Source organism: Protopterus annectens, chromosome 8.part0, assembly GCF_019279795.1.
Source record: "Protopterus annectens isolate FY-2018-M chromosome 8.part0, PAN1.0, whole genome shotgun sequence".
Classification (NCBI taxonomy): Eukaryota; Metazoa; Chordata; order Ceratodontiformes; family Protopteridae; genus Protopterus; species Protopterus annectens.
In genome coordinates, this window is record NC_056741.1 from 1,432,862,893 (window position 1) to 1,432,875,853 (window position 12,961).

The 12,961-nt window shown below is 38.5% G+C and overlaps 1 protein-coding gene across 1 annotated transcript in view; it reads left to right on the top strand.

The window, feature by feature from the left end:
- Positions 1-12,961, top strand: part of SORL1 (sortilin related receptor 1) — a 5,131,225-nt gene that overhangs the window by 1,678,200 nt on the left and 3,440,064 nt on the right. The window contains exon 14 of the mRNA XM_044081038.1: positions 661-847. Coding sequence (XP_043936973.1) covers positions 661-847 — 187 coding nt within the window. The remainder of the gene's footprint in view (positions 1-660; positions 848-12,961) is intronic.

The window sequence follows — 12,961 nt, forward strand, 5'->3', positions numbered from 1 at the left end:
AGGAGTTAAGTTTTTCCTTTTTCAAGAATAAAGTAATGTATTTTTTTTCCTTGTATTTACTTTAATATTTTCATTTATTTTGCTAGTCTGATTCTATATATACAAAGTTCAAAAAAAGAAAAAAATCACTGTTTTGTTTTCTAGCCATTATTTTGTTTCATTTCATGATTATTACTGAAAACAATTGTCATATGGGATATTAGAAAAAAATCTCTGTGGGGGGCTGTTTTTTTCAGCTTCAGGTATCAAATATGCTAGGCAACTACTGGCCAGAAATATGACTCGATATATTTGAAAAGAGTTGCAAGAGTCCGTCGAGAGAGAGAATACCCACAATGAGACCCTACCGAGAGTCCTGTTTATCTGTCAATATGCTGAGAATTTTCAGTCATATCAGAAGTATTGATGTTTTATAAAGAGAATCTAATAATGCTTACTCAAAGGCCTAAACTCCAGAAAATAACAGAACTGTAAGGCCTTAGAAATGCAGAAAATGTCATGTATATCTTGAGGTACTTCTGTGTATTACCTGCTTTTTGCCTTGTCAACAAGCGCAAAATAAGGGAAAAAAATGTTTTTTAGAATGTTGTTACAAGACTGTAGCATTATGTTGCAGTTCAGTAAAAAGCAATCTGTACAGTCTTTTTCCTTTTATTTTAGGTGTTCCTTGCACAGAGAATGATTATAGGTTGTGGTCACCATCAGATGAACATGGAAATGATTGTTTATTGGGACGCAAGAACATTTACAAACTGCGAGCCCCTCATGCCACTTGTTTCAATGGTGAGGATTTTGATGGGCCTGTCACAGTGACAAACTGCTCATGCACAAGAGAGGACTTTGAATGGTAAGTCTCATTACATTTCTTAACTAGTTGTCTATAAGGTTCATTTTCATTTTCTTTCTTACAAGTTGAAGTACTGTTAAAAGTGTAACACATGTTGAAATTTCTTGTTTATTTGGAAATGCCCCACTGACATTAAAAATGTACAGTTTTAAAATTCTGATTGTACTCCATTTTATGTCATTAACATTTCTCTCAGTTTTCCCAGTGTGGTCATGATGCTATTACTTATATTGAGCTTTGGGCTTCAGTGCCCTAGCTTGGTAAGAGGAAGGGAATTCAGCATCTGTAAAGACTGATGTTTTTGTTTCTGGAATTTGGATGAGAAAGGAGCACAGATAAATTATGGTCTTAGTATGTTCTTAGCAGTTCACTAAAGGGGCAAGATTAGCTAAATCTTTGAGAAATGCTGTTATTAGCATGTAAATCATATACTCATTTCTTTTATGGCATTTTTAAGTACCAGAAGTGGTACTGCACACTCACTGTTGCAGGGATAAAACCCAGTCATCACATGATTTAGACATGCTGTGGTTTGGCATCCTATGGTAAGGCTTTCAGCCCCATGGGAACGACTACAGGCAAGAGTAAGTCATGTAATAAGATAGCACAGTAACCAGGGGAAGGGGCTACAGGAGGAACTGATGGATGACACTAGGAGTACGGAATCAGGAGGATTTGTATGAAGGCTATCAGAGTAGGAACTGTTTATATTTTAAAGTGTGGCACTTTAATGCTTCTAAATTTAAATTCAGAATGTAATTGGAGATGCTTGATTTCATTTTGTTAATTGATAATTGTTTTATTGATCGAGTTTTATTTCTTATATATTTCTTTTTATTGCTGTGATATCTTCTTAGACTGCGGTGGTGGTGCTGCGGTAGCATTGTCGCCTCACAGCAAGACGTCCTGTTCGATTCTCAGCTAAAGCATCTGCTGGGTGGAGACGCGCGTGAATGGGCGTACCTTCGTTGAAGGTTGTACGTCAGGGCTGGCAACTCGGTACATAAAAATCTGCTGCCAATCATTAGCCGGCCGGAGTTCCGCTGTGGCGACCCCTAACCGGGAAAAGCCGAAAGATACAACAACTGTGATGTCTTCTTCTTGAAGGCTTGTATGGCGAGGCACTGTAGTTTTATTCAAGTTTTCTTCTGATTCTTTGGCCAGTTTGTTGTTTTTTTATATATTTATTCTTCACCAGTTGTATTTGTGTAAGAGTAGGAAGACTGAGGGAAGCTAATTTTATGAGTGTTGAAGAAGAAATGTGAATAAGAAACTGTGGGAGAAGCTATGGTTGTAAGTGGAGGGGAATTTTGGAGCAGATCCACATGAGTAGCAAGCCTAATTGCAGAAAGGGATTTAGGAATATGAATCCCCTGATAAAAGCTATGGTGATGACATTGGAAGGCTCAAGAAAGGGTTACAAGAATAAGATGGCTTGGGAGATAGAATGATGATTCTGGGAGTTTTGGGGCAATGCAGAAGCTCAGAAAACCTTTTGAGAAAATAAAATGGTTGTCCTACTGTGTTTTGACGTAGATGTCTGTATTTGCTTTTTTTCTTGGAGCATCATTGGACTTTATATTTTTCTGTAACAATTTAGCGAATCCCAACATCTCTGCCTGTGACACAGCTCAAGGTTTTTAAATGTTGCCTTCATTAAAATTCCATTACAGCCTCCTGAAACTTGAATAACCATTGCATTTTCCAGTTTGTAAAAACTCTTCAAGAATTGGGGTTAGGGCATTACTTATATCAAAAGGTAGTACCTTTTAAATCACGCCATAGTGAATGTGAGCAGCAGGAGCTATAAAAATTGATGGTCCATTTTGATGCACTCACTGATCATCCTGTCTGACAAACCCAAACAGCTCAACTTTGTAGGCATACTGCGACTTTTTTTTTTCTACTCCAGCCAGTGTGTAGTCTGTATCTCACCATCAAGAACAACAGATTTTCTGAGATTCAGAAATGATTAACACACTGCACTGCAGTATTGCACAATGCAGTTGGCTTGATCAGTTTAAGGCGTACTGTTGCAACATCTCAAAGGCATTGGCTGGCAGTGCAGATGGAGGTTTCTGTGGCAGAACTGCTTGCAAATGCAACAGCCCAGGGGAGCAGCTAATGATAATTAGCTGAGTGTGCTCTTTCAGAAGTATCGCCAGCATCTGAATAACAGTGTAGAGCATTTCAGAAAATAGTGTGCTATTTGGAAAACAAAATGTTAAAAAGTGAATGTCATCTTTTGATGGTGGACACACCTTCACTTTGATGGAAGGATTGGGAATGTTAGCACTGTAGGAGGTAAGTACTGCAAAGCTACATGTTTCAGTCTGGAAGGGGCATGGTTGCAACTGTCCGGATATGTGTGTGTGTGTGAGTGTGTGTGCGTGTGTGTGCGTATGTGTGCGTGTGTGCGTGTGTGTGTGTGTGTGTGTGTGCGTGTGTGTGCACGCGCTCTCATGTATACATGCAGATGTACACTTATTTGAAAATGCCAGTGCAGTTGCATTGCATAGTAGTCGGAACACATGGTTGGCTAGGTCTAATAGCACAATGTTCAACTCAGAAGCATGATGATGAGTCACTAATGAGGTGTTACTGATTGTGACATATCTTTAAATTTTCTTGCGAGCAGCTCTGTCCAGGGATGTAGCCGCTCCCCTACCCCAAATTCCCCACCCTCCACTATGCCTACATTTATTCTTGACTAGGCACTTCTATTGCCCATATCATCCAGTCACCAGAAATAACTAATTTAAGGAACAGTCACCACTTAATTATCTAATCCCATCCATCTCAACCCATAGCAAAACCATCTAGTCACATCAGACTGCAATGCAACTATTTAACCCAAACCCTCATAACAATACTGTATCCCAACTACAATAACTACTCCCTTTCAGTAACAACCCCCATTATAACATTGGTATACTTAAATACTGCTGCTCTAATAATCCTAGCATTAGCTGCCCATTTCTATTCTTATCTCACTGTCCTACAAGAACCAGTCCAATGCCAAACTAACTCATTCTCCTATCCATGAAAATCTAAACCAAACAGCATTATCATATCTTCCTCAATATTTAATACCACACCAATTCAACTCATCCCCTACACTGTAATCGTGACCACAATTACTCCAGAATTTCCTTGAAATATAATAGTTACATAGTTAGACTCCTAAAAACATTAATATAGCATCCATGCTAACTCTCACTGGAAACATTCCCCCAACACCTGGCCCAAAAACCAAAGTAAACAAGACACCTCCCCAACATAGCAACCACTCCCAACCTTCATCAAACTTCATAGGAAAAAAGTTGATCTCTTACTATTAAACATTAATATTAAGAGTATCACAAACAAAATCCATGAACTGCACACCAATCTGTATCTATACTCTCCTGATAGTGTACTAATAAATGAAGCATGACTAAAACCCAACATTAGCAATAATGAAATTCTTGCTCCTGGCTACAATATTGTAAGAGTAGACAGAAAAGGCAAAAGGGGTGGCAGTGTGTGACATCCCCTCTTTGAGCCGGTAATCAAGGAGCCTAAATCCTCACCACTAGCACTAGAGAGGGATGTTCACTTGGAACAAAAATGGATACACGCAATATTTCCAGATGCAGCTCTCTGCATCAAGCACAATTTCCCTTAAGAGCACACAGGGGACACACACAGTCTGTGGGCTGGTTTCTCCCTTTCTCCAGATCCCCAATTAGACTCCCTACTGGCACAGCTGTAGGGTTGAGTTCTCAGCCAAGTATCCAAGCCAAGTCCTCCAGCACCCTCTATTAAAGCAGTGCTTCTTATCCCTGCTCCAAGCAGCTGACACACACAGATTTGATTTTCACACACACAAGAAAGACTGGCACAGATTTACTAGCTATGCCCCCTTCTGCCCATACTGTAATGTAGTTACACTGCCACTAGACACCCCAAAGCTAGCTACTCAACTGTTACAAAGCTGTCCAGCTATACTGAGTGAAATTAATATTAATACAAATTATAGTGTTTGGCTAATGCAGTAAGGTTTCCAGGAGTGGCCATAGTGTCACCAAATACATACAAGTCCTTTCAAAGTTTAAAATATTCTGTAAAGGACTAGCCACAATGAAAAGTTTAAATATATTTAATAGTAAATAAAAAGAACATGAAAATACTATCTATTTACAGTAAACACCAGAGTTTCAGACACAGGAAATATTAAAAATAACACAGATGGCAGGTTCATACAGTTCGAGGAAAAACAGTACTTAACTAATGTCACTATATTTTCCTGACTAATCTAAAGAATTATTATTACCTGATTACTTACCAGAGCAAGGCAAGATGAAGTAGGTGAGGAGTTCTTCCTTGTCAGGTTACAAAAACAGACTGCTCTGAGACTTTGGTCTCGGCTAGCATTAAACATTTTTAGTGATGGATTACAGAATGACATCACATACATCTGGTTATCTGACTTCTGGTTCCAGTGCTGCCCCCCCCCCCCCGGCTAGGAGCTGTCAGTATTTAGCACATATGTGTCAATAATACACACACACTCAGCCTTGCTAAGATCTTCTGCAGCTCCTGAAAGTCATAAAACAATTTCAAACCGCCACCCTTCCAGAGTAGCAATTAGTTCACCCCAATGACAATGTAGGAAGCTTCCTAGTACAGACATTTTGACTCTGGCTGCATTGACATCTGTAAGATACAGTCTTTATGGTCTAAGCCAGGTAATTTAATTTCAAACTATTTTCATAGTTTGAGATTAACCTCTTCTCTTCCAGTATCCTCTGTGAAACATATACATTTTAACAATTACAATAATGTGTGTATATGTTTTCTGTGTATCAGGGCATACTGTTGGTACATTTTTAACACAAGCAGCTTTACAAATACATTTTTCAGTACAGGCGTCTGTACAGATCAGTTTGACATTCAAATGACTTAATTCTTCACAAAATTCCAGCTAGCTGTGCTGGCATATGCTACACATCCACTCCCCTACTTATCCTGGCATAGCTGGCAATACCTTTGTCACACAGTGTAGGCATTTTATTTAAAAATCACCTTACTGTAGAAAGTTTAGACCGCAATGTCCCCAACTTTGACCATGTAGGAGTAATTTTTACCAAACTAATAATTAAAAAAAAATGTAATAGGAATCACCCGGAGGCCACATCCCCATGTTAGAAAACATACTTTATTGGACCACAAAACCACTGCCCCAGGAAACAACAATCATGAGTGATTTTAATGTAGACTGGTTAACCTGTAACTCACAAAACCCCACTAATCACATCAGCCTCCATGGCTTCACCCAAATCATACAAGCACCCACTAGGATTGACAAATCATCTAATAGGCACTCCATTCTTGACTGGATATTAACAAATAAACCAACCTGCTCCTTTCACTTTGGCTGTCTCCCAGATCGCCTCAGTGACCATCTCCCAACCATTCTACTCAGGCATCTTATAAACCATTCAAAACAAACTACATACTGTCTAATAAGGAACAAAAGAAACTTTAACTCCAACGACTTTACCTCCACCCTCAAACAGTGTAATTGGGCACCACTTAAGGAATTTTCCCTAGAAGACACTGTTAAATATTTTAACATTTCTTTCCTTAATATGTTCAACACACAAGCTCCTCCCAGAACTACAAGAATAAAATCTAACTTTGCCCTGTGGCTAAGCAAAGAAACTAGGTTTCTGCTAAAATCAAGAGAAATATCCTTGGAACAATGGTACAAAATTAGGTCTCAAATTGCCAAACAAGCTAATCGTGAACTCAGAAATAAAGCAGCTATTAATAACATACTCCTACCTGGTAAAGCTAGCACCTTGCCCCTTCTTTTGTTAATAATTCAGATAACATAGTTACTTAATTCAGTAAATGTTTCACTGAGACTATTTTAGCCCTCTCTAACAAGCAGATCTCCACTCCTACTCCAGTCATTCCTATATCCAGAAATAGAAACACCTTTTCCCTACTGCTTGTCTCAACTAAGATGATAAAAATAAATAACATGAAAATGTACATAAAGGAAAAAGATGTAATATAACATTGATTAGTAATATTTTATTTCAAATATAGTGGGTTTATAAATATGTTTGAGTTCGCCATCATCTGCAGATTTCATTCATTTATTTATTAATTTATTAATTTATTTATTAATTAATTTATATTACTTTATTTTTCTTACTTGGCCCAATTTTGTGAGTATGTGTAACTAGATTTATATGTTTTATTTGTTTTAATGGGTTCATTTCATTACAAGAATTGATGAAAGTAGAGATGGTATATAAGGAAAGTTAATTAGTTTGTGGAGTTGTCTGATGAAGGAAAGGTACTAACCTTTCCGAAAGCGCTAATAAAATATTTTTAGTTTCTTTAACTTCCAGTTTATTCGCTGCCTTTTTTGTTGTTTTTCAAACATATATGCACACAGTTGTGATACAGATATACACACACGTGCATGTGTGTGTGCATGTATAGTTTTTTCTGCATGTTTGTGTGTACATTTATGTATATATATTATTTATATATATATATATATATATTTGTGTGCGTATATATATATATATATATATATATATATATATATATATATATATATATATATACATACATACATACACACACTTCTTTTTTTAAGGCTGTTATGTTTTTTATACTCACCACAATAAAATTTTTCCATGAAGGGTTAAGGCCCACTCTAGGAGGACCTTTGTTTCATCTATAGCTTTTTGGAAAGGGTTGGATTCTAGAAGTATTCTAGAAGCTGAAATTGGTCCTGTGTATGTATTTCCACAAAACACTAAAGGCTTGATTCCTTGTCTAGGTCTAAATCAGGCTTTGTAAGGACCATTCTCCATGAGCTCCTGGGCTCTTCTCCTTCCTTTAAAATGTAGTAAGTTAGGGTAGTTTACCCATATAGCTAAGGCTACTGCAGTATTGATCCGTATGATGAACATAGTACAGTTCTGCAAGTAAACTTGACTATAACAATAGATGTTCAAATGATCACTGCTGCAGCAGCCACTTCCTCTCCCCCCCCCCCCTTATTTTGTGGTGTGTTTTTATGCCAGGGTGTGGTTGGTTGTGTTATGTTCTTCCTAACTTCGTCCTCTTAGGGCACAACCTCACTCCCTCTCTCTCTCTTGTCAGGAAAGCTCTGAAGGGTTTAGTGCCTCAACTTGTTTTTTAGCTAGCTCAGCTTGATCTGTCTGACAGGTTTGGCACATGGATGCTGCCTTGAACCTGTGGAAGCTGACCAACTGTTGTATCCTTGGCAGGTTATAAACCATATAACTAAGACTACTGCAGCAGTGATGATTCGAACATCTACTGTTAAGGTAAGTTTACTAGCGTTGTTGCCTCACAGCAAGAGGTTCTCTCGTTCGATTCTCGACTGGAGCGCCTTCTGTGTGGAGTCTGCATGTCCTCCCCGCAATCGAGTGGTGTTCGAAAGACATGCGTGAATGGGCTTGCCTTCGTTGAAAGTTGGGCGTCGAGCTGGCACCTCGGCACCGTAAAAATCTACTGCCAATCTTTAGAGGACCGGAGTTCCGCTGTGGCGACCCCTAACCGGGAAAAGCCGAAAGAAGAACTTTCAAGGGTTTGTAAACTATTACAAGTTCAAATACTTGAAGTATTAGCTAAAGGGATGAGGATGTGTATGATTGCAATACATTGGGGATCAATAATTTGCCCTTTCTCCACTGTAGTGCCATCTTGGACTTGACATTTTTAAGTAACAGGAGTGTGGGGGTGCAGAGGGATTCCCACCCCCTGCAAAAAAAAATTGTTGTTGTTTTGTTTGGTTTGTTTTTAAATCTTTGATTCAAACTCTGTTTACTAATCTTTATGTTTAGAGCTGTTTTTTGCTATGTCTAAGTGTTCTTTTTATAGTTCAGTCACTTGACATAACCTCATATACACAATATATATATTTATAAGGAAATTAAATGTTGTCCTTTCAGTTGAAAGAAGATAGCTGGTCCCTCACGTTTTTAATTTTTTGCACTTTAATGAAAATGGAAGCAGTTGATAAATAAAAGTTTCCATTGTTATTGCCACGTAGTGCACATAGGTTTTCTTTAACAGTTTTCATTTATTGTAACATTTCATAAATTGCTCAGTTCTTGCCATCCTTAAACCCTCGTTCTTTCTCCTGAACATTATTCTGCATGTGTTGTTTCCACAAATTTTATTTCTTTGAAATTGCTTTTCTGCCTTTTTCTAAAGTTCCCGCATCCAGATATTTTGATCACTTCTACAGTATTCAAAAACTGTATTACTGTTAGTTTAGAGTTTGATTTCCGTGTTACACTAATTGTTTTTTCTTGGCAGCCAATAGCACTAATCTTGGTAAGGCGTTACTAGGACAATGTAATTCAGATTCTGTATCACAGCTCAAAAGAATAATTTCTTTAGTTACCCTCCTTTGTTCCACCCAACATTTCTGTCAAACTACTTTGTAGAAACTTTTAAAATGTACTAGCTTGTTATATTCCCCAAAATATGTCCCCAGTTTCCTCCATCTTCCAACTCATTGCAACATTTATATATATATATATATATATATATATATATATATATATATATATATATATATATATATGCCCTAGGAAAGATCTGACTTCTACTTGGCATTTAAAAATATCCATGTAAACACTTCCATGCAAAAATCATAAACTTTCTAGATGTTGTAGCATACATGGAGACCTGCAGATTTCATACATTTATTTCATTGTAATTTGCCTTTCTAGTCTCTCTTTCCAATCTTTTCTAACCTCCTCTGAATGAGTCTTTTAGTTATGAACTGTTTTACTGTCCTATAATTATCCTATTTTTAGTAACACCTTCTGATGTCCTTCCTTATCACTATTGCAATATTCTTTACTCTTGGGATATCCTGCCAGGGATAGTCAAACGTCTGGCCAGCCTACCAAGCCTTTACATCTTCCAGGCACCATACACCCTACACATTTCCTACATGCAAGGCATAAGGTACATATGTGAGTTAAGGAGGCTATCTGAGCTACAAGCCCTTATGTGCAAAAAGCCTTTCACAGGGATAGGGTAACTTTTAGAACTAATCCATCTTTCATGCCTAAAGTGGTATCAGAGCTTTCTGTAAACCAGGTAACCCACCTGCCGGTTTTCTTTTCTAACTCTCAGAATAAAGTGGGACAAATCCTTCATTCTCTGGATGTACTCAGACAAATCGGTTTCTATTTAGAGAAGACAAAACCCCAAATAGAATAGAGCAACTCTTAGTGACTTTCACAGAGGGAGAAAAAAGAGCATACCTGTCTGCAAATAAAACATATCCAAATGGATAGCCAGTTCTATTAGGTTCTGTAATACTCACCGTGGAAAACCTCTTCCTGGTCATGTCAAAACCCATTCCACCTGGCACATGTCTGCTACCACTCCCATTCTCAAAGGAGATACTTCACAGGCAATCCAAGAAGCTGCTACCTGGAAGTCATGCACATCTTTACAAAGCACTACAATGTAGGCATCACCTCAGATGCTAGAGCAGGGTATGCTACAGTCCCACTGCAAAACTTTACTTCTTAAGTGCCAACAGCTTCTCCTACCACACTTCCTTCAGCTTTTGGAGTCCTCTCAAGAATCAGTAGTGCATCACTATGAAAAACATAGTACAGTTGTGTCACACTTACCATAATTGCATATGTTCAAGTAGATTGGTGTTGTAGTATAAGCTCCTGCCCTATAACCTTTTCCCCATGCTGGGGTACAAGGAAGAGAGGAGACTCCTGTAAATATATCCTTCATCATGTCCTCTCCTCCTTACTTGAGTATTATACCTACCTTTGAAGAAAAATAAGAGCAAAACTGATAACACCAAGAAGAGTAGTTCCAGAACCGCAAAGTGAAGACAATAGTTCGTAAAAAAGGTAAGTCCTTTGTTAGTTGCCAAGTGGTAAAAATCCAAAGACAGTTGGTACAAAGCAGCAAAATCAGACCAAATGGTAAAAATCCAAAGTCAGTAGGTACAAAACAGCAAAATCAGACAAGCGCTTTCGCTTGGAAAATGCCAAGCTTTTTCAAGTCAAAAACAGTTGCCTGCAGTGAGGCAACTGTTTAAATGAGGATGTTAATTAGTCACATGTTTGGTTAGAGCTGAGTTGCATTAAGAAACAATTGAGACTGTTTTGAGCAAATGAACAGCCAAATAATAAAATGAAACATTAAAATGTGCATAGGTTAAATTGACATTGCATTGTTTATACATGACTGGTAAACCAAGTGAGTGTTATGATGAAATTAAAAACTTTGCTTGTCCAAAAGGTTTGGATAGAAATACAAATACAAATACAAGTGGAAGTTTAAAAAGCTGTGTGTGATCCAAGTGAGTTTGAAGTCAGCAGTCCTGTGTAATATGAGAATCAATGTAGTGCTGTTATGTTAGCCTTAAAATAGATGTTATGATGCATATGAATTTGCACTACTTGGTGACTTGGGGCAAGTGTGTTCAATGGGCAAAGAAACAGTGTTGAAAAATAGTGAAAATAGGATGAGACATGCTATAATCTAGCCCTTCTGAGCTTCAGAACCGAGCCTATACTAAGTGTGCCATTTAACCCCGGGGGCCTGCCTGCATCTAGCTTGAGTTGCCAGACAAGCTCCCTGTATTCCAAGGTCGATTCCCAGTCCCCTCCTCTAATGTTAGGGTTCACTTGTTCAAGGATCATGAAAGACAACTTGTAATTGGGACATGTAAGTGAGTGTTTGAAAAAAGCGTTGCTTTCCTTTTTCTTTTCAATGTCGTAAATGTGTTTGTATAGCCTTTTCCTGAATTCCCTCTCTGTTTTGCCCACATAAAAGGCACCACAGGTGGTGCAGAGCCCGATATAAACAACCCCTTTTGTTCCACATGAAAAGTGACAGGGGGATCTGATACAGGTGTGTCTGGATGCAAGGTAGATGTGGGATTTGTTTGCAATGAGAGGACATTGCTTGCAGGCACCACATTTGAAGGTGCCCTTGTTGTTGTGAGAGTTGTGAGTAGTTGCAATTGGTTTTCTCTCGAAGATGTCTTTGAGGTTTTGCCCCCTCTTCCTCACAAAATTAGGTTTGTCCGGAATGATACTCCTGAGGTCGTCATTGCCAGCCAGTACAAACCAGTATTTGGATACAATAGTTTCAATTTGTTCAGAGTTGTCGGAGAAAGTGTAAATGAAATTGCCGTCCATTTCTTTGCTCTGTTGTAACATGAGGTTGGGGATCTGCACTTGCGTGCGTCAAGCAGTGGGGGTATAAGGAGTCCCTTTGGCAAAGATTTCATCTTTTAGTGAGTTGAGCAAGTTCTCAGGATAGCCTCTTTGGGTGAACATGTCATGTAGATTGTGAGTCTCTTCTAGAAAATCGGAGAGTTTACTGCACATTCTGGATGCTCTTATAAGTTGGCCCTTGACTATGCCCTTCTTTTGATGAAAAGGGTGTTGACTCTCATAGTGTAATAGACAGTTCGAAAAAGTGGGTTTCCTGTAAACCTTGGAGTGTAGTTCCAAGGACTGGGCATCCATATAAATGGTAGCGTCAAGATAGTGCAGATGTTCATGACTGATGTTGTGTGTGAAAGTCAGAAACTCTGTGGTACTGTTGATGTATTCCAAAAAACTCGACAGTTGGAGTTCAGTACCTTTCCAAATGAGGCAGATGTCGTCAAGGTATCTGCAATAGAAGGTGACAAACTGTGCCCAAGTAGTGCCAAAATGTAGTCCTGTTCCCATCTGTGCAAAACCACATTGGCATAGTTGGTGGCACAGGAGGCCCCCATTGCTACTCCTTTTTCCTGTTTGAAAAGTTCCCCATTAAAACAAATGTAGTTGTTGTTTAAGACTGTGCTCATCATGTCAATAATTAGATTGATGAAGTTGTTACCCAAATTCGTTTCTTTGGTAAAAAAGTCACTAAACCAGTCTAGTCCTGTAGAGTGGGGAATACTGGAAAAAAGGTCTTTGATGTCAATGGTGACCAGAAAGGAGGAGGGGGGGCAGTTGGACACAGGGAAAAGTTTCAGAAATTCCCATGAATCTTTGCACACGTGTGTGAGGGCATGGGTGTGTTGTT